General features: G+C 40.0%; 2 protein-coding genes across 2 annotated transcripts; one reads left to right on the top strand and one right to left on the bottom strand.

The window, feature by feature from the left end:
• The first annotated feature begins 2160 nt into the window (after positions 1 to 2160).
• LOC103429412 (signaling peptide TAXIMIN 1) lies at positions 2161 to 2947 on the top strand. The gene is made up of 2 exons (XM_008367563.4): positions 2161 to 2456; positions 2645 to 2947. Exons 1-2 carry the CDS (start codon positions 2347 to 2349, stop codon positions 2766 to 2768), a joined length of 234 nt encoding a protein of 77 aa, XP_008365785.1. The 5' UTR covers positions 2161 to 2346; the 3' UTR covers positions 2769 to 2947.
• Positions 2948 to 4331: 1384 nt separating this feature from the next.
• LOC139188265 (seed biotin-containing protein SBP65-like) lies at positions 4332 to 6894 on the bottom strand. The gene is made up of 2 exons (XM_070805524.1): positions 6259 to 6894; positions 4332 to 4527 (listed from the first exon to the last, which is right to left on the bottom strand). The coding sequence occupies exons 1-2, from the start codon at positions 6796 to 6798 to the stop codon at positions 4459 to 4461; spliced, it is 609 nt and encodes a 202-aa protein (XP_070661625.1). The 5' UTR covers positions 6799 to 6894; the 3' UTR covers positions 4332 to 4458.
• Positions 6895 to 22214: the final 15320 nt, after the last annotated feature.

Genomic DNA, 22214 nt, shown 5'->3' with positions numbered 1-22214 from the left:
CATTTCATTTATCAATATACTAACCCCTCGCTGTAAAACATGTATAATTTTTCCCAGAATCAAGATATAAGCATATATATATATATATATATATATATATATATACACAACTGAAATCATAACAATTCAATTCATGCTTCACATAATCATATTCATGTGTATACCATGCCAAAATATAATAAAGTAAACAATCCAGGTAAGAATGATTTCATATAAATATGATATGTTAGCCGAAACCCCTGTAGTAGTCTGTACGGCTGAATTCATAGCTCAAAAATCAATCTAGCCGGAGTCACAATAATGACCTATACGGCAATATACTGCACATAAGTCGGACCCACTAAAAAGGGGTCTATACGACAAGATTGAGTGTAATATAGTTATGCTCAATTCTATTCTCTCATAATAGCCGGGCGATGAATCGTTAGTCACCTACGAGTCAGAACCATAAATAAGGTTTGTACGACAAGACTGTGCACTTAAGTTGGATCCAATATGAGCATATAATGCGGGAGGTGATATAAATAAACAGGTATGTACTTCATATCTCTGGCTAAATCACAATCACCCTAGGTGCAGTTTTATGAGCTCAACATTATTCAATCACATATCACATCATCGATGATTCACATAACCAAACGTAACTTACCTGAACTTACCTGTGCCTCCACAGCACCATATAAATAAATAAATAAATAAATAAATAAATAAATAAATAAATAAATAAATAAATAAATAAATAAATAAATATATATATATATATATATATATGCAACCATGAAATGCATATTCAGAATATAAAAGCAATTGATATATTATTTCAAAGTATACTTTCCTTAAAAATGCATTTTTGGGAAATATATCATGTATATAAGTACATACTGAAAACAAAAGCCCACTCACTGGTATGTTAAAGGGTTGTAGCCCCCGAGTCGCCGTGGATACGCTCGTCCTCGTGATAAGTCTCACCTATATGCGAATTAACTATAAAAACGTTATTTCAAAATACATACACAAAACTAGCTAATAACTTCTCATACAAAACTCAATTTTGGTATTTGAATATACCAACGTGACCTACACAACCTCACGAACATCGTGATATTTTTAGAAGAATTTTTATGTGGCTCACACGCCTTCACGCGCCCTCACGCGCATCTCCTTTAACCTCTAGACGCTGGAACTGTGTCACTAGCGCCGAATTCTGGGCAGACCTACAACTGCCTATTTCTCGCTCATTTTTGCATCATTTTCACGCAATTTATACCAAAATGAAGCTCTTAACTAGAAGAACACAATCATACTACTTTAAACTTCTAAAAGTCACGGGATCTCACCGGAGAATTCCAAGAAAAACTAGCCAAACTTCGTCCACACGATCCCGACGTCCAAAACCTTCAAACGAAGCACTCCGAGCTTCCTTAGGACCTCACTAAGCTTCCTACAAGCTTCAAATTCCCAAAAACATCCATAATTACGTGTGCATGAACAATACACAAATTGAGGGTTATGAAAAACTAGGGTTTTCGAAGGTATCCTTAACTGAAATGGGTACCAATCGACTCGTCTGAGCTTCACGAACGCAATGGTGCCAACTTTGACCACGATCTGTTAAGTTTCAAGGGTTTTGGGTGATTGTCCGTACGATTTTGAAGGAGAGAGAGAGGGAGAGTCCGAGAGAGATGAGAGGGTAGGGGAAAGAGAAAAGAGAGAGTGTGTGTGTGGCCTAGGATTGGTCAACCACTAAAAATATTATAACTTAATCCTAATTGGTTCTAAACAATTAGGATTAAAGAATATTGACCTAAAACCACACTTAAACCACATTACACAACTAATGTCCAAGGGTATTTTCGTCAATTCATGCCGTCGATAATTATATATTTGGGACGGGCTGTGACACGCCGCATACACATTTTTAAGCCACAATTTTGATAAGCAGTGGTATCCACACACCCATCTTAATTTTTGGCCATCAGATCGAATCAAATCAATTGAATAAGATCAATAACAAAAAATTAGTAAATATATGTAGTAAGTAAAAATGAATATACGAATAACACATCTCTTTTTGATAAGTTAATATTGAGTTCCAATGTGTGACGAAATTTTAATTAAATTAAAAGAAAGTGAGAGGGATGTCAAATTCGAGACCATTGCATAAATAAATCCAACAATTAAAGGGAGGCAAAGGAAAGTGGAACAGAATTGGGAATCCTAATAGTGACCCACACCCACTACGAAGTCAAGTCTTCGTCCATTCTTTCTTCTCTCTTTCTCTGTCCGTCACATTCAAGTTCAACTACTCAAGTAAGTGAGGGTGAAGCAGAAGCAGCAGAATCGGAAATGTGCTCTTCGGAGGGTGATTGCAGGCCTTTGGGCTTTCTACTGGGCCTTCCGTTCGCTCTCCTCTCCCTCCTTCTCTCCATTGTCGGCATCGTCATCTGGATCGTGGGGTATGAATATGATTCCTCTTCTCCCTATCTATCTCCAATTCATTGATTTTCTCTCTCAAGTTTACAATTTGATCGATCATCTCATCTGGGTATCTCAAATTGTTATTGGTTGGTTTTTTGAATTTTTGAAGTTGTGATCTGGTTGATTGATTTGATTGAGATTTGAATTTGGGGGTGGTGGGTGGCAGATTGTTGCTGACGTGCATATGCCCGTGCTGTTTGTGCGTGACGGTGATCGTGGAGTTGGCTCTGCAGTTGGTCAAAGCCCCAATTCATGTCATGGAGTGGTTCACTTCTCAAATCCCCTGTTAATCTCTCTCTGTTTGCTTGATACTTTCTACAATTACTCTTTTTTTTAATATTATTTTTAATTTTAATTATAGTAAATTCATCAGCTTGGTCGTGTTGCTTTCTTAAGTAGATACATATATCATTGTGAAATGTGAACGAATGAATGTTTATGCATAACGTCCAGGTTTGTTATTACGGTATATCTGACTGTTAGATGATGATACTACTAAGTACTTAGACCTGCTAGTTGCATGTTGTGACATATATTTGACAGTTAAATCGCGATAGTACCAAGTGTAATTAGGAAAATAAGTCAATTTTTTTGAGGTTAGGATTATTGTATTACCAATAATCATCGCTTTTATTTATCATAGAAATTAAATTAAATTAAAATTATCTCACCTATAAGTACAATAAACATTCATATACTTGTTGTTGAGTTAGAGTGGTATGTTTTATAAATGGATTTGTGTTGGTATATTTATTTTTCGTTTAGAAAAATATTAAGTGGATTTGCAAAAAAGAAATCCGAAAAAAAGATAATACTGAAGTTAACCTTGATCAGGGTGTGACAACTAACAACTTGTTAGGGCCAAGTGGCAAGTGGGTTGATGGTCCCCTTTTTAGGACCTCTCACGCATATTAGAGCAAGTCCACCCCTAAGGACTTTGTGCCAGCACCCAGCGCATTTATCCACTCAAGTGAACAGTAATAGACTGGAGTGAACAGTAATAGGCCAAGGCATCTCCACCCCTAAAAAAATGCGCTGGCACCCAGCGCATTTATTTGGTGTGTTTTTTTTTTTAAGTTTATTTCGAATAAGAATTTTTAACCAATTTCAGATAAAATTTCAAATAAACTTAAAAAAAACACACTAAAATAAAATTACATAAACTCATCAAATAAACTATAAAAAAAAACACACTAAAATGAAATTACATAAACTCATCAAATACACTTTATTCTTCAACCACAAGCTTTTTGGTATTTTTTTTCACACAAAAAGTATATGAAAGCTTTGGTAGAAAGTGTAGAAAATATTGAAATGTGGTGTAAGGTGGAAGATGAGGGTTAGGTATTTATAAATAAAAAAATAATTTTTTTTTAATTTTATGTATTTTTTAATAATTTTTTTGTATTTTTTAATAAATATTAATTTAGTTAATTAACGTGGACCGTTGATCTGTGATCAGACGGTCCAGTTTAAAAGTCAAATTTAAATTTTTTTTACCATTAGAAATCCAACGGTCTAGAAAAACTAGCCTTTGGAAATCCAATGGCATATAGCGTGACACGTCGCCTCTCCTTTGAGAACTGAGTGGGCCTGCGCCGCGGACCCCACCTGTCGGCTAGATGGACCGGGCCACGCCTCAGTCAATTTTGGACTGGGCTAGAGACCGGCTTGGGCTGGGTGCTGGGCAATTGGGTCGGCTGGATGGGATTCCCTGTGTGCTGGCCTATTTATTTGGCTGGGTGCTGGGCAAAAAGCCCTCCGGTGGAATTGCTCTTAGGACCAGAGGTTCACGCGACCCGCACCTTCATGTTGTGGTGCTGTTGTTGGACGTACTATGCTGGTTGAGTGGGTCCTAATCCCTTGGGCCCTCTTTTGTATTTCTCTGTTTGGGCTCATCCGCCGACGACGACTTCCACTTCTGCTCCTGGCCACCACTCAGCTCCGCCGATGAGCATGTCTTTTGTCGTCTGACCAATCTCAAGTAGAAGTCTCCGTGACTGCTCCCAGCCTCCCCACACCAGCCTCTCCCACTTGCAATCGGCTTAACTAATATTTTCAGCTCAAGTTTTAATTATTTGAATCAAGTTAGCAAATCGGTGAGCAACAGTATGCACCTAAATAGTACTCTCGACATATTAATACTGTTGGCGTCAGGAATTCCCGTCGGGGATGTTTCCTGGCCGATGAGCACACAGCTCCCCTGGACGTTGGCGCCGGTTGAGGGCTGCTGTCGGGCTTCTGCTTCGCTGTCGGGCGTTGTCGGGCAAGTCTCGTCGGGCAAGACTCTTCGGGCAAGACTCTTCGGGCAAGGCTGAAAGAGAAGGACATCGTTAACTTTGAGAGGTGCCTTTGTGGAGCCTTAGGTATAGGCCTTGAGGCTCACAATCAAGGTTAACATTTAGGTGCTCAGGCGTGCCACTGCCATCTTTAGCATGGCAGATGTAAAATGGTTGTCGTGCTTTAGTTGTATATATGTATGTATCCAAGAAACCGTGTTAGTTATAACAGGTGCCTTTGTGGGGCCTTAGGTGTAGGCCTTGAGGCTTTCCATAAATAACTAAACCAGTGCTCGAACGCATCATATTTGTTCTCGTGATTGTAGAAGTTTTCTAACTATTATACTTCTGATTACCCGAATCCAAGAAGTAGAATGAACCCAAATAGGTGCCTTTGTGGGGCCTTAGGTGTAGGCCTTGAGGCTTTCCATCAGAGTTCATTCTTATACTTAGACTCTTTAGATCGATGAACGGAATGAATCCAAATGGATGCCTTTGTGGGGCCTTAGGTGTAGGCCTTGAGGCTTTCCATTAGAATTCATTCCTTGCTCAAGCGTTCTATAGTAATCATGATATAATAGAAAGAAAACTAGAAGGTAGGTTGATTACTTGCGCCCCAAGTAACTTCGGACTTCTCGTTTATCAAGGATTGTCGTGGATGGGTTAAGTCCACATAAAGTTCTTTTTTATGCCTTGAGGCCAAGGACTTTTAACTGATCAGATCTACATGCCCGAGGGCTTAAGACTTGGATCTGGTTTGAACACTGGCGATATATTCAAATCGGATTCAAGTATTGAGAAAGCCTTTTAATAATCATGTTGCTAGAGATAACTTGCATATAACTGGAAGTATACAACATATTGAAAAGACAAAACCAAAGCAAAGAAGGTCGGGCAAGGTTAAACCTTATCGGGTAAGGTTGCTCGTCTTGCAGGTTCCTATCTTTGTAGTTTTGTCAAAGGTCTGAGAGCTTAGAGGGGTAGAGAGAGAGATTACAAAAGATGAATCGATACTACAGCAAGGTTGAACAAGGTAGCAGAGCTATTACAAAGGGTTGAAGAGAGGGTTATCCCGAAAGGGATGAAGGCTGACTACAACTTTGTTTTGAAGGCAAATCTGGCTTTGAGCAGAGTTTGTGCTTGCATTTGTTTGTTTGTTTGAGTGTCCTTAATCCTGGATTTTCTTTCTTCTTATATAGACAACTCGGCTTGGCCTTTGGTAGCAGCAGCTTTGCCCGAATGCGGTTTGAGGGTGATGACTCATCAGCTATTTTACATGTAATGCCACCATAAAGTGCTTTATGGGCTGTGTAGCTGACCAGTCTACACCACTTGGCCTTTGGGTAGGTAAGCAAGTGGTCTTCATGAGCTGCACCAAGTCAGAAAAGGCATTTCCCTTCCTTCTGGGCTTCGACTGGGCTTCGGCTATCTCCCTTTCGAGCCTCCTTTTGGGCCAACTCCTTTCTTGAGCCCAAAGTTAACTTTTAATCCAAACAAATACCTGCTGCTTATTTTGCTTAACTGCCGATCTCTTGGCCTCCAGTTCTTTCTGTGCCTCCTCCCTCTTCCTGGCAGTGTACTCCTCAGCCTTCTCCTCTGCCACCACAGCAGCATCTTTAGCCATACCCAAAGGCTTCGAAACAATATCCACAACTTTATGCCCCGCATCTTCAGCCACCTTCATGACAACCTTCGCTGCCTTTATAGTCCCCTCCACTGCTGCTTCAGTGGTGTACTGCACTGCAGTCCAACCGACCACAGTCACCTTGTCCTTTAAGTCCACCGCCACATCACCTGCACACGCAGCCGCAGTCTTCCCACTCCCCTGAGTCATGTCCTTGGCCTTCATTGCCACATCACTTGCATATGTCGCCGTAGTCTTCCCGCCCTTCAAAGTCATGTCCTTAGCCTTCGCCGCCCTTTCTTCCTCGTAATGTAGAGTGGTCTGACCTACAGAAACCGCAACGACTTTGGCTTTCTCTGCCAATGGAATTGTTTTTTCCACGGCAGTCTTGCCTGTGTGAAACTTCATATATTTCATAAACAACTAAAAACACTAACCTAAAAGAATCTATAGATGGTAAAGACAAATCATCTTGACAGAATCATGCGGGAATAGGCTCAACCATGTATGGACTTCTCCTACATCGCAAATCATATTGGACTCATGCGTAATAAAATGTTAATTGACCAAAATCTTCTGCACACTCAACACTCCTTTATACTCGAAACTAATGGGGCATTCATATGAGTATTTTTGTGTTGTGATATAAGATCTTAGCATTGTATTTATATGGACTTAACCCTAATGAATCTTCCCATAATAATGGCATTAGGATTCCTTTCAATCCAAAGATAATTGATGCACCAAATCTCATTCCAAATAGGATAGAATTAGGAGCCTTTAATCCCCAAGGAAATGCAAAATATATTAACTTTACTTGGGGTACAAATTATAGTTATTAAGTAAATCCTAATCTTATATATATTCCAAGCAATCCTTAAATTAACTGTGTAAACCTATTAGTCATTGGATTATGATCCTTCGTCCAACAGTTACACCAGTGAGAGCCTCTTGGCAGTTTGTGCTCCTTGGATGAGTGTATCTTTGACTAGTCCACCTTTCTTCGATGCATACTCAGTTGTGTTGCCAAGCCCTTGCCTGGCCAACGCTTTAGCCTCGGCGTAGCGCTCCTTTGCAACCCTTATCACTGTAGAATTCTAACATCTTGCAAAAATCAAGAAATAGAGAGAGAAGGAGTTTGTAGAGAGAAAATGGATATGTGAAGAATGAATTCTCATTAGCTTCCACAGTACACTTTACAAAGGGATATAGACTTATAAATAACTGTCTATTACCTAGTCACCGCTCTTACATAACAATGTCATCTACTAATAACTTAATCACTAAGGTAGATTACTTAACCATTAAGGTAAGTATTGATCTGGTGCCTTGAGTGCACTGTGATATGGTGATCGTCTATTATCCTTTACACACCCTTCAAGCTAAAGGGAGATGATTGAATTGAAAGCTTGGAAGTCAAGGAAGCAAATCTATCTGCAGGTAAAGACTTGGTGAATATGTCTGCAATTTAAAGTAATGTATTGACATGATGCACTATGATATGGCCGAGAAGAACTTTCTTTCGAATGTAGTGGTAATCCAGTTCTACATGTTTAGTTCTAGCATGGAAAACTGGATTGAATGCAAAAGCAATAACATTCTTGTTATCACCTTTTTTTTTGGAGTCTTGAGCAGTGGGAAAGAAATGTCCTGCGAAATCTTGCATACCCAAGTCAATTCTGCAGCAGTGTTGGCTAATGACCTGTATTCAGCCTCTGTGGAAGACTGAACTACTGTACATTTCTTCTTTGCACTCCAAGAAATTAGATCCCAAAAACACACAATAGCCACTTGTCGACCTTCTATCCACTGGACAACCTGCCTAATCATCATCTAACCAAGTTGTGAGAATATGTAAACCTTTAGTAAACTAGAGACCTGAATCGACCGAGCCCTTCAAGTACCTGAGAATTCTTTTAACAACTTGTAGGTGTATAGTTTGAGGACTGTGCATATGTTGACAAACTTGATTAACTGCAAAAGATAAATTAGGTTTTGTCCATGTCAAATACTGAAGTGCACCAACAATTGACCTATATGCAGTGGGTTCAGAAAGTATAGTGCCTGAATGATCCAACTTAGTTGATCCAACTAGAGTATTACAAGGTTTAACACCAAGCATGTCACTCTTTTTCAACGGATCCAAAGCATACTTTGTTTGATGCAAAAATAAACCTTTATCATTTCTCTAGACTTTAATACCCAAGAAGTAATAGATGTCTCCCAAATCTTTAACTGGAAACAATGCTTGCAATGTATAAAAAATAGATCGACATACTTGAGATGAGCTACCTGTGATGATGATATAATCAACATATACTAGGATAAATGTGATAGTGCTATCCCCTTTGATGAGTAAGCTAGTGTCAGAATATGAAGAAGTAAAACCTAGAGAAAGAATGGCATTGTAAAAAGTTTCATACTAGGCTCTGGGAGCCTGTGTTAAATCATAGAGTGATCTTCTGAGTTTGCAAACATGGGAAGGTTTAGCTAAGTTAATGAAACCAGGAGGCTGAACCATGGAAACATCTTCTTTGAGAGCACCATGCAAGAAATCATTGCTAACATCAAGTTGATGAATGAAGCAATCATAACTGACAACAATAGACAACAAAATTCAAATTGTAGTTGGCTAGGCTACAGGACTAAAAGTCTCTTAAAAGTCAAGTCCTTCTTGTTGATCACCCTTAGCCACAAGTCTAGCCTTGTACCTTTTTATAGTGTCATCAACCCTATGGTTAATTTTAAAAACCCACTGGCATCCAACTAAATTGTATTGAGGGTTGGGAGGAACTAACTCCCAAGTTCCAGTAGTTTGAAGAGCTTAGAACTCATCTTTCATTGCTGCCATCCAATGAAGATTCTTAAAAGCATGTAAGTAAGTTGTAGGAGTAGTTGGAAGTGTGGTTAGAGTAAGGGTGGTTCGGTATGAGATTCCAAACCAAAAGTGGAATCCTAAATCCCAAATCGAAAGTTTTTAGGACAGGTATTTGAAGACCAATCCCAAACCAAAATTTTTGTATTCCCAATTTTCGGTATTTCGGGATGGTTCAATATTCCCAAAATTTCATACAAATTGAAATAGCAATCATTCATACCAAGTTAAATTAACATGCAACCAAAATAAAATAAGTAACAAACCCAAAAGCAAAAAAATAAGTTACAAACCTAATATGTTCGAAAACTAATAATACAATGTTTTTTGATTTCGTGTTGAAGAAATAGACACATTTGTGGGAGGTTCGTACCGACATATGTGGCAATAAAGGACTTTGGTTACTCCTGTAGACCACACCAATTATATTGCTACTAGATTTCGTGTTGAAGAAATAGACACATTTGTGGGAGGTTCGTACCGACATATGTGGCAATAAAGGACTTTGGTTACTCCTGTAGACCACACCAATTATATTGCTACTAGTAGTTAGCATCAGTTCAAACGTAACACACACACACACACACACACACACACACACACACACACACACACACACACACACACATATATATATATATAATGCATCACAAATTTAAACAACATGATAACCCCTTTTCCCTGGTCATTTCTCAGTGTGTTTAAATGTCCATCCTAGACAAGTGTTACAATGAAATTCAAAATGCTTGCATAAGCCACTGATTAGTAGGCTTGTTCTTATAGTTTTTGACGAAACCTCGACGGCACAAGAAAATTTATTAACCATAACACAGAAAGATACAAAATAACTTCCAAAACTAACTACAACACAAGTTATAAATTAAAATATGAAACCATAAAGCGTAGTTTTTATTTGTTGGATCTTGCCCTAGGCATAACATGGAGTCCAGTTGCATTGCTCGAACAAAATTTTGATATGTTTTTTATTCCAGCTTTTTTTTAAGTGGCCACGTCCCTTTTCCTTCTAACCTGGAATTTGCACTTTAACACAATTTGCAAGCATAAGGAAGTTAACCTTTTGCTATTTTATTTTAAGGTAAATTACATAAAACTACCTCAACTATTGGTTTTACGACACTATCATACCTCATTTTTTAAAATTGACAATGTCATACCTTATCTTATGAATTTGGTCCAATGTCAGACCTCCGTCAGTTTGTCAGTTAATTTTTCTGTTAAATGCTAACTTGGCTTGAGACAGGACCCATTTCCCAGCCAAGTGGATAAAAATATTAATTAAATATTAATAAATTAAAAATAAATTATTTAAATATTTTTATTTTAAAACATATGGGACCCACCCCCTATAATTATCTCCCTTTCTCCCATTTTTCTTTCTGATCCGTTCTAACCCTTCCTTTCTTCCCTTTCTCCCCTGATGAATTCCATCTCTCTCACATCCAATCTCTCTCCTTTCTCTCACTTTCACCTTCACCTTCATTCTTCACCCTCACCTTCATCCATTCTTCACCTCCATTTTTCACCTTCTTCCTTCATCCATTCTTCACCTTTTTATTTAAAAAAAATTTGGACAAAAAAAACCCTTTTTTTTTTTTTTTTGCAATGGCAAATCCCCGGCAATAACAAATTCAGGTACCGCGGCGTGCGTCAGCGGAGAAATGGGTAGCTGAGATTCGCGAGCTGTGTAAGCACACTCGTAAGTGGCTGGGGACCTTCGTCACTGCCGAGGATGCTACATGTGCCTACGACTAGGCCACCATCATCCTCTACGGTTCCAGGGCACAACTCAACCTCCAGCCCTCCGGTTTTTCATCCCAGAACTCCACGCGCGGTTCCTCTTCTTCCTTCTCATCATCCAGCTCCTCCACCCAAACCCTAAAACCCCTTTTCCCTAGCCTATTCGGCTTCGACCTTACTTTTTTTTTTGTTGTAAGTTTTAAATTGCAGATTGCAGTTGCCTAGAAAAGAGGGTGGTGAAGGAAGGTTGGGGGGACGGGCGGGGAAGGGTTTGGTGGCTCGGAGGAGGAGGATTTGGTACAGAAGAGGTAAGTGAGAGATGAGTTCGGATTAGGAAGAAAAAGGGGAGAAATGGAGAGAATCGAAGAGGGTGGGTCCCACATGTATTTTGATTCTTGGGTGAGTTTAGATGATTAGGTTTGGGGGGAATTGGGGTTTTCTGTTTGAAATTGGGGAATTAGGGTTAGGGTTTAGGTCGAAGATCTTCGAAGGGAATAGGGTTCTGGAACAGAAAAAGGGACAAAGGTAGGGGACGGGAAAATGTGGGTGTTGGGGGTGAGTATTGTTAGGGGTTGCAGGGGAGAATTATAGAGGAATAAAAAGGAGGGGGTTCTGGGATTTTGGGGATGAAGGTGCCTAGAGAGAGATAAGAGAGAGAGAGGCAATAAAGAGGGTTGGAATGGATTTAGGGTTTAGCTAGGAAATGGGGAGAAAAAGGGGAGAAAGGGAGATAATTATAGGGGTGGGTCCCATATTTTTAAAATAAAAATATTAAAATAATTTATTTTTATTTTATTAATATTTTTATCCACTTGGTTAGGAAATGGGTCATGTCTTAAGCCACGTCAGCATTTAATAGAGAAATTAACAGAAAAACTGACGGAGGTCACATATTGGACCAAATTCGTAAGATGAGGTATGACATTGTCAATTTTAAAAGATGAGGTATGATATTGTCGTGATACCAATAGTTGAGGTAGTTTTTTGTCATTTACCCTTTATTTTATGTTGCAGGCTGCTTATATATATATGTATATGTATATGTATATATAGGAATCCTTTAACAAGAGGGATCCCCATGGGGACATCCTCTTAACCATTAGATTTGATTTTAATGAAGTTGTGTGGTTGAGATTGTGTGGCATGTGATTTAATCTCAACCACACAATTTCATTAAAGTCAATCAAACGGTCAAGAGGGTGTCCCCAATTTTTTTTTTTAAAGGGATCCCTCTTTTTAAAGGGCCTGTATATATATAATATTTAGTTTCAGTTTGTTATGGGATTATCATAAAATTGAGTAGACAATACCGAATCTTGTACCAAAATTTCGAGATAGGTTTGGTATTTCATCTCGAAAATTTCAGTAATTTTGGTTTGTGATCAGGATATTTTTGGTTTGGTTCGGGATTTCAGGATTTTTTTCCAACCCTAGGTGGGAGGATCCATTGTGGAGGAAAGATGATGCTTAGTTGCAGTAAACACTTTTGGTTTGAAAATACCTGACTTTGCTCTTGTAGTCATAGGGTGTTGATTGACTGTACTGGAATATGAGATGATAGATGCACTGTGATCACTTGTTCTTGAGAGACAGATGGTTGAGATAATTCTTGTGAATCTTGAGTTATGGAGAGTTACTTTGAGAGTGTTGAGAATCATGTGTAGTAGAGGATGACTGAGAATTACACTAAGAATTGCAGTGTGATCACTGAGAAGATGTCTGAGACAATGGTTGAATAGGTATTATAAATGGCAAGCAAGTTGTAGATGTCTGAGATAAGGATTGTAAAGGTGTGGAATTCTGAAAATAGAAAGGTTGCTTGAATGGAAACATAGATTCATCAAATACCACATGCTTGGAAACATATAATTTGTTTGTAGCTGGATCAAGACATCTATATCCACTGTGATTGAGACTATACCCTAGAAACACACAAAGCTAACTCTTTGTATCTAGTTTATGTTGTGCATAAGGCTGCAACCAAGGATAGCATGCACATCCAAAGGTTTTCAAAGTATGATACTTAGGAGAAGCTTTGAACAATAATTCCCAAGGACTGAGATAAGAGGACTGATGTGGTAATATGTTGATGATATACATAACTGTTTGAAAAGCATCCACCCAATATTTGGATGATAATCCTCTTTGAAACAATAAAGTTTGACCCATATCAACTAGATGTTTGTGTTTTCTCTTTGCACACCCATTTTGCTTAGGAGTGTACGGACAACTAAGTTGATGTGTGATACCTCGAGTGTTAAGAAATGTTTGTAACTCAATTTTAAGAAACTCACCCCCTGAATCAAACCTTAAGCATTGAAGTTTACTTGTAAACAAAGTCTGAACTTTAAGAACAAAGGTCTTAAGTACAGAGCATACATCATATTCAAAGTGAAGTGGATAAATCCAACTATACTTGGTGAAGTCATCAACCAAAATGAGATAGTATTTATAACCAGTAAATGAGGGAGTGGGGGAAAGACCCCATACATCAGCATGGACAAGATTAAATGGCCTAGTGGAACTATAAGGCAAAACATCAACTGGTAATCTAGAGGCCTTCCCCAATTGACACTAAAAAAATATAGATTGTCTATTCAAAGCACCAACTACTGGTAATTGACCTTTATTTAAAACCTTAGAAAGAGTTGCACTAGAAGGATGTCCAAGCCTTCTGTGCCAGACAAGAATATCAGCTTTGGCAATCATCAAAGTGTGTGGAGATATGGCAATGCTAGAAACACCATTAGATGCATTCCAGTAAAATGGATATAGTCTTCCTTCACTGGGGCCCTAGAAGAGCATCTTCCCAGTGCTTAGATCCTTTATGTAAAATCCAAATGGATCAAAGGTCAGAGAGTACCAATTATCATACACACATTTATAGATTGAGAGCAAATTATGTGATGCTTGAGGCATAAGTAACAGATTATCTAGTTTAAAAACAGTATTAGAAATTCGAATTAAGGTAGATCCAGTATGAGAGATACACAAACCTTTACCATCTTCTACAAACAACTGCTCAGTTTCTGTGCAGGGAATTGCTTAATTGAGAGCTGCAGGATCTAGTGTAACATGATGTGTAACACCACTGTTAGTAAGCTAATAACTAGGAGAGTACATTTGAGAACCAACCATGGCATTCATCCCCATGAGAGAATTGTGAGGAAGTTGAGCAGCAAATTATGTAAGATGCCCACAAGAAAGAGTAGAATGGCTATGTTGATAGCATAGTTGACATGGAATGGATTTTCCAGAGTAGCAACTTAAGAATTACCAGAAAAATTGGATCGTGAAGGAGCAATACCAAGAACATCTCCAGAATTGTTGTTGTTTGTGCGATTAGCTCCAAACTTTCGATTTTGATTCTATCGATTTCGATTCTGATAGCATCTACGAAAATTGCCTATGTTCAATGAGCATTGTAAGCATGAAATGACGTTGAAGAGGAAGAAGATGGCGATCTTGATATGCGCTTTTGCAAATAAATTTCTTTGCTTAGAAGAAAGTCATGAAGTTCATCGATATTAACAGATTCAGTTCATCAATATAACAAATTCATTTCTTATTTCAATTGAATCAACAAAAGATTCATAATCATCAGGCAAACCAACAAGTGTGTAAGCAACCATATTAGAATTAGAAATCAGTTTACCAGCAACAGCTAATTTGTCATAAATGTCTTAGATTAAGTTCAGAAAATTAGTTATTGTTGAATCGCCTTTCTGAATTGTCTGGATCTTGGCATGAAGGTTATGAACATGAGTATGAGAAGCACCAGCAAATCGACGCTCTAGATATTGCCATAAAGATCGAGAATCAGCCATTCCAATTGTTAGAGGAAGAAGATCTTCAGCAAGAGTCAATTTGATCTAGATCATTAGAATTTGATCATGTTTGCACCAAATCTCATAACAGTGGCGAAGCTACATGAGGGCGAGGAGCGGTGGCCGCCCCTACCCTCGCTGGAAAACATGCGTAGGAGCACTAGTTCAACCCCTATGTTCTCGTCGAAAATGAGGATTCCTGCTCCGGTGATTTGGTTTCTACTGTTGTGCAGCAAAGAAGGGTTTGTTTTTGGAGAACGAAATTTGAAGAAAAAAAAAGGAAAAAAAAAAGGTAGTTGTAGAGCGGCAGAACTTGCGAAGAAAATGAAGACTTATGAGTTTGATATTCCCTATACCAAATGGTGTTGTTTGGCAATGCTTTGTTTACTTTTTTTTTTCTCTTTTAAAACTGACTTACTGACCCACCAGTACTAACCGTACTGACCCACCAGTACTAACCGTACTGACCCACCAATACTAACTGTATTGACCCACCACTTTGTTTACCCATTCCCCCTCGCCTTTTTTTTTCTCTTCTGACCCCCACCTTCTTTTTTAGGGTTTGTTAACCCATTCTCTCTCTTCTTCATTATTATTATTATTATTATTATTTAAATTATTCTTGTATGTATTTTTTTTTCTTTTTTTAATACCCGCAACATATTTATCTTAAACTCTCATATTATCTATAAATATTGTATTACTTTTTAAAAAATAATGTAAATATTGTTTAATGCTTATTTTACCATAAAAGAAATTCATTTAAATCCATCTAGGCTCCTGCCTAAATCAGGCCTAGGCGCCTAGCTGCTAGGCCCTAGTCCGTTGCCTGAGTAGCGTCTAACGTTTTTCAGAATATAATCGTAACTTGTTTGTACCATATTTGACCAATCCCGAAACTACTGAGCACCGGTAAACGTTATACAGTCAACGACCCAGAAGAGTTTCCCTCAAACCAGAAGGCCAATCACAGTGCGACACGTGTCGACATCAGAAGCCAATCACAGCACGACACGTGTCAACATTAGAAGCCAATCACAACACGACACATGTCAATGTCATAACAAAGCTAGAAACTCTTCTATAAAAGGAGATCATTCTCCCACAATATTTCCTAATGTCATTTGTACTAAATCATTCACTAGTACTCACTAAAGGAGAGCTTGAACCTATGTACTTGTGTAAACCCTTAACAATTAATGAGAACTCCTTTACTTCGTGGAAGTAGCCAATCTGGGTGAACCACATACATCTTGTCTTTGCTTCCCTGTCCCTATCCATTTACATACTTATTCACACTAGTGACCGGAGCAATCTAGCGAAGGTCACAAACTTAACACTTTATGTTGTACCAAAGTCCTCACTGATTTTGTGCATCAACATTTGGCACCGCTTGTGGGAAAGACACTTATTCCAACTTTCTCCAGCTTTGTTAAGCTGGTTTCCACCATTCGTACACTTTCTTTTGACCATGCATCCCTTTCCAACATGGGCAGCGAAGGAAGCCACAACATACATAATGACACCCTTCTTGCACCTGGTGCGAAGCAACGAAAGAAGGAATAAAATAAGTTTGCTCTTTAGGCTAAACTCAATGAGTTGGAGGCTCAGAACAATAAGATAGTGATGAAGAATGAGATCCTCCACGAGCAGTATGATAAGGTCTTCGAGATGCTCAACGAGGCTAGATATACTAAAACACACGAGCTTATCACCCTTATGGAAGTTAACCATCAACTGGGTGCACCCCAACACGGAGGGTCATTTGCCCTCGACATGGATATTCCTATTGAGGAGCGAGCTACTCGTCGAAATGACGACCAACATGAGACTTTTCTCAACCCAGCTGCTTCGACCCGAAGCAGGAGGAGTGGAGGAAGACACATTTTTACAGAAGGAATGGAAGGATTGAAAGCCGTCTTTCGCGACTGTCGAGATTTCCTAAAGCAACGTCGAGACAATCCCATCCATGTAAGCTCAAAGATCAATGACCCAAGGGTCTCTAAAAGACTCGGTCCCCTCCTATGTCCCAGGCCGGCTACCAATTTAGGGAAGGGGCAACAAGTCCTAGAGAAACACGAAGGTATAGGGGACTCAGAGATGTTCCGACGGACATACCTTGGAAGTCAGTACGGCGAGTCCATGGAAAAATCACATGCTCTTGATCAAACCTTCCTACTTCCAAGAGGAGATGGAGATTTACGAAAGAACGCTCAAGTGGTACATGACTCCACTCAAGACCCTTTTGTCCTACAGCTCCTTAAGTAAGTAAACAAGTTGAAGGCCGAACGACAAGTTGAGATACCTGATTAGAACCAACCTAGGCCTGGCCCTCTTACAAAGAGGATCATCGACACCTTTCTCCAAGCAAAGACAAAGCAGAAGCTTGGCTTGCAACTCTATATTGGAAAGGAGGACCCGATTGAACACCTTAACCTCTTTGAGTCCACCATGGCATACCAGATGCACACCGACGAAGAACGATGTCTTCTCTTCCCATCCACCCTCATTAGTGGAGCTTTAAACTGGTATTGCTGTCTTCCACTTGAGACGGTAGACTCATTTGAAGAATTGAGGAAACTGTTTGTTTCTCAACACATTTTCCAGACCGATCACTTGCACTCTGTGGATGACTTGTACACTATTTGCCAGAAGCCAGACGAGTTATTACGTATGTATGTTGGCCGCTTCAGCCATTAGTATTCCCGTTGTGCCGAGGCAGACGACAATACTGCTCTCAAAGCCTTCACGGCAGACCTACGTGACTATTTCTTTAAGTACATGATCAATGCCAACATTTGGAATACTTACTTTGAGGTGATGGCGCAAACTTATAACCATACCTCCGCCGAGGCAAGGACATACTAAGAGAAACCCTAACAACCATCACCTATCAGCAAGTGGGAAGTAGAAGCCAGACCCGCCCAAATGAGAAGACCTCAACCTTCCAAACGGCAGCGGTACCTCCCCCTGCCTTACTTAATACTTTGCCAAGTCAATAGACATATCAATCTCAGGGCAAAAGGAAAGATTTCCATCCTCACCAATCTCATTTTAGTAAAAGGAGTAAAGGACACTACCGCGATAACCAAGGGTATTGCCACGATAATCCTCGACCCTAGGCAGTCAACACAGTGGGTTAAGCACGTGTCAGGACAGACCCTACCCCGAGGTATGTGGCATACATACCTTTGAACGCCACATGCATGGCCATTTACCCTAGCATAGCACACTTGATACCAAAGCCAAAGCTGAGGCACCCGGATTACAAGCCCACGAAGAACACGGGCACGTTTTGCTGCTACCATGAGCATAACGGTCATGACAGCGAGAAATGTATCACCATTCGCTCGATTTCTTCTCTGATAAGCTTCTCCGGTGATATCGTGCAACCTTTGGGGAGCATACACTTACCTTTCACCATTGGTACAGACCCTTACACAGCTACCATTACCACTAACTTCCTGGTGGTTGATTGCCCAATGGCATACAATGTCATTTTTGGACGCACATACATCAATGATCTCAAGGCCATGGTATCCACACATATGTTGTTGATGAAATTTCCAACCCCCTATGGCAATGGTTACATTAGAGGAGATCAACTTAGTGCACGATCATGTTACAACACTTCTGTCAAGCAACAACACCTGCTTGTGCCCAAGGAAACCTTTTATATACATGACTAAGTCATAAAGACTAGCCCAGACGAAGCCAACTTGGAGTTGGAGAAGGTCTCTATCTCAAAAGATTATCCAGATCACATGGTGAAGATTGTCACCACTTTGTCACCACTCATTCGGTTGGCATTAATCTTTTTTTTACAAGAGAACACTGAGGTCTTCGCATGGTCATATGAGGACATGCTAGACATCTCTCCCGATATCATCTGTCATCGCTTAAGTATTGACCCTAAGACCAAGCCAGTGAGACAGAAGCGAAGATCTTATGATGCTGAACGGTATGAGGTAATGAAGGTAGAAGTTGAAAAACTCAAAGGCATAGGCTTTGTCCGCGAAGTCAATTATGCAACGTGGGTAGCAAATGTTGTCCGTGTTAAGAAGAATTCGACCAAGGAAAGTCTCATGCTTCAAAAGCTCTAGTGGAGAATGTGTGTCGATTACACCGACCTAAACAAAGGATGCCCGAAGGATAGCTTTCCTCTTCCTCTCATAGACAGACTTATAGACTTTACGATAGGGTGTGAACTCCTGAGCTTCATGGATGCTTACTCAGGATACAACCAAATCCTCATGAACCCTCCAGACCAAGAACACACAGCCTTCACTACTGACAGGGGACTATATTGCTATAAAGTCATACCTTTCGGACTAAAGAATGCAGGAGTGACTTATCAGAGACTGGTCAATTCAATGTTCGCCGAACAGATTGGGAAAAGCATGGAAGTTTACGTTGATGATATGCTAGTCAAGAGAAAACATGCTGACTAGCACATCACCAACCTATTTGAAACTTTCACCATTCTGAAGAGGTATCGAATGAGGTTGAATCCCAACAAATGTGCCTTCAGCGTAGGCTCTGGCAAATTCTTAGGCTTCATGATAAGCCAACTAGGCATTGAGGCTAATCCCGAGAAGATTTAAACAATCCTCGACATGAAGGAATCGGTAACTTCAAAAGACATCCAGAGCCTTACTGGTAAGGTGGCAGCCTTAACTAGGTTCATCTTTAAGGCCACAGACAAATGTGCTCATTTCTTCAAAGCACTTAAGGGAAGTAAGAAGTACATTACATGGACTGATGAATGTGACGAGGCATTCAAGAACCTCAAGGACTACATGAGTAAAGCCCATCTACTTTCCAAACCTGAGGTTGGTGACACTTTCATTATCTATTTATCGGTATCGGCTTCAGCAGTAAGTTCCGTTCTCATTCGAAATGATGGTAATGTTGCACGGCCTGTCTACTATGCTAGCAAGGCCTTACAAGATGCGGAGACACGATACTCTAACATTGAGAAATTGGCTCTAGCATTGGTAATGTCTGCTCGAAAACTTTGCCCTTACTTCCAAGCACACTTCATCATCGTGCTTACCAATCATCCTCTTCGACAGATACTCCAAAGTCCTAACACTTCAGGGAGAATGATCAAATGGGCGATAACATTGGGTGAGTTTGACATCTCATACCAACCAAAGCCAGTTGAGAAGGGCCAAGCAGTGGCAGACTTCATCGCTGACTTCACATATCCTGTTGACATTGTTTCTACGCCTAAAGAAGTGGTTTCATTACTCTCGGAAGCTTAGAAAATAGAACCAACAGCCCCAGCATGGAGTCTATATGTTGATGGCTCGTCCAACCAATAGGATTGTGGAGCAGGACTAGTCCTTATGACCCCTGACAAAGTGGCAATGAAGTATGCCCTTCTAGCAGGCTTACGTTTGGCCAAACACCTTGGGGGTTAAACGAATTGATATCTTCAATGACTCCCAATTGGTGATTAACCAGGTCACCAACAACTTTGACGCTAAGGATAACTCTATGGCAGCATATCTGGCACAAACACAATTGTTGCTCAAGCATTTCCACTACCAGATGACCCAAATTCCTCGAGCAGCAAACAGTCATGCAGACGCTTTGGCTCGCCTTGCATCAGCAGTGGAAGACAAAAGTGGGAGAAAAATTCAGGTCGAATTATTGGCAGCACCAAGCACCATGGCTGCGGAAATGTGCAATTTACAATAGGGAGATAGTTGGATTACCCCAATTTATAAATTCCTCGTGCATGGTACCCTCCCAAACGATAAAGTCCAAGCTAAGCAGATTCGATACAAGGCTACCCGTTACTTGATCATTAATGACTAACTCTATAAACGGGATTTTAACTTACCATACCTAAGATTCCTTACGCCCGCAGAGGCGGAAATTGTCCTTCGGGAAATACATAAAGGAGTCTGCGGAGATCATGCTGGATCTCGATCCCTAGCACACAACGCTTTTCGCTAAGGATATTACTGGCCAACGCTCCACCAAGATGCCATCAGAATATCTCGCTCATGTGATAAGTGTCAACGCTACGTAACTATTCCTCACTAATTTTCTGAGCCGTTCACTCATAAAATCAGCCATTGGCCTTTCACCCAATGGGGTCTTGATTTGATCGGCCCAATGCCTGCAGGGAAGGGCAAGGTCCGCTATGCAATCGTTGCAGTTGACTACATCACAAAGTGGGCTGAAGTAGAACCCTTGGCAACCATTACTGAGGTAAAAATAGAAAACTTCGTATGGAAGAACATCCTTTGCAAATTCGGCATTCCCAATGCGATAGTCACTGACAACGGGCGACAATTCGACAATAATAAGTTCAGGATGTTCTGCTCTAAGTTCAACATCAACTTATGTTTTGCCTCCCCAGCTCATCCCTAGTCTAATGGACAAGTCGAAGCCATCAACAAAATAATCGAGCAAACTTTGAAAACCAGCTTGGACAAGGCTAAAGGTTGTTGTCCAAAATTTGTACCCCAAGTTCTTTGGTCATACCGCACTTCGTATCGGACATCAACATGAGAAACCTCATTCTCACTTGCTTTTGGTACAGAGGCAGTTGTCCCAGTTGAGCTTGAGCAAGCAATGTTCTGAGTCCAGAACTACGTGCAAAGTGAAAATGACAAACAACTTACCCTCAATTTAGATCTAGTCGAGGAACATAAAAACCAGGTTCACTTGAGGAATGTCGCCTACAAGCAGCGCATCTCCAACTACTATGACTCAAGGGTCAAACCTCGTTCTTTCAAATTGGGGGACTGGGTATTGAAGAAAAGATTACTATGCGACAAAGTCTCGAGTGAAGGAACACTTAGTCCAAACTGGGATGAACCGTTTGAAGTTGTTGGCATTAGTCGCCCTGGCTCCTACAAGCTTAGAAGCTCCGATGGCAAGACCCTTGGCCATCCATGAAACGCTGATCACTTGAAGTACTATTACAAGTAAACTCACATTGTACAAGTGTTAAGCTTCAGCCGTTCGGCATCCTATGTAACGAAGACTATTTGGCATGAATTCAATAAAACGTGATTTAGACAACTCGGTCCTACTCCATTTACATTTCTAGCAATGAAACACTCGGGTTCAAAGCTTCAACATGAATGCTTCTAACATGAAACAAAGTTTAAGTATATGTCAACAAGACTATACAAATAAACGAACAGCTTCACAGTATATTCGTTCAATCATACATTCCAACACATTCATACATAGGCCAACTGTGCTTTGAAAGGGTTCAACATACTTTGTGTCATTCGACACTTGCTACAATGTGCCTCGACACCTTGCCCTTATTCTCACCAACCTGGTCATGAAATGTGAAGAAGGAACTCATCTTCATGCCACCAACCAGGTGAAGAAATGTACAA

The sequence above is a fragment of the Malus domestica genome, chromosome 09 (assembly GCF_042453785.1).
Source record: "Malus domestica chromosome 09, GDT2T_hap1".
Lineage (NCBI taxonomy): Eukaryota > Viridiplantae > Streptophyta > Magnoliopsida > Rosales > Rosaceae > Malus > Malus domestica.
This window is presented reverse-complemented; position numbering and strand designations above follow the sequence as displayed.

Coding starts and splice junctions, on each gene's coding strand:
- LOC103429412 (XM_008367563.4), top strand. CDS start 2,347: ATGTGCTCTTCGGAGGGTGATTGCAGGCCTTTGGGCTTTCTACTGGGC. Junction 2,457..2,644: donor ATCGTCATCTGGATCGTGGG/GTATGAATATGA, acceptor GGTGGGTGGCAG/ATTGTTGCTGACGTGCATAT.
- LOC139188265 (XM_070805524.1), bottom strand. CDS start 6,798: ATGAAATATATGAAGTTTCACACAGGCAAGACTGCCGTGGAAAAAACA. Junction 4,528..6,258: donor TTAAGCAAAATAAGCAGCAG/GTATTTGTTTGG, acceptor TGAAAATATTAG/TTAAGCCGATTGCAAGTGGG.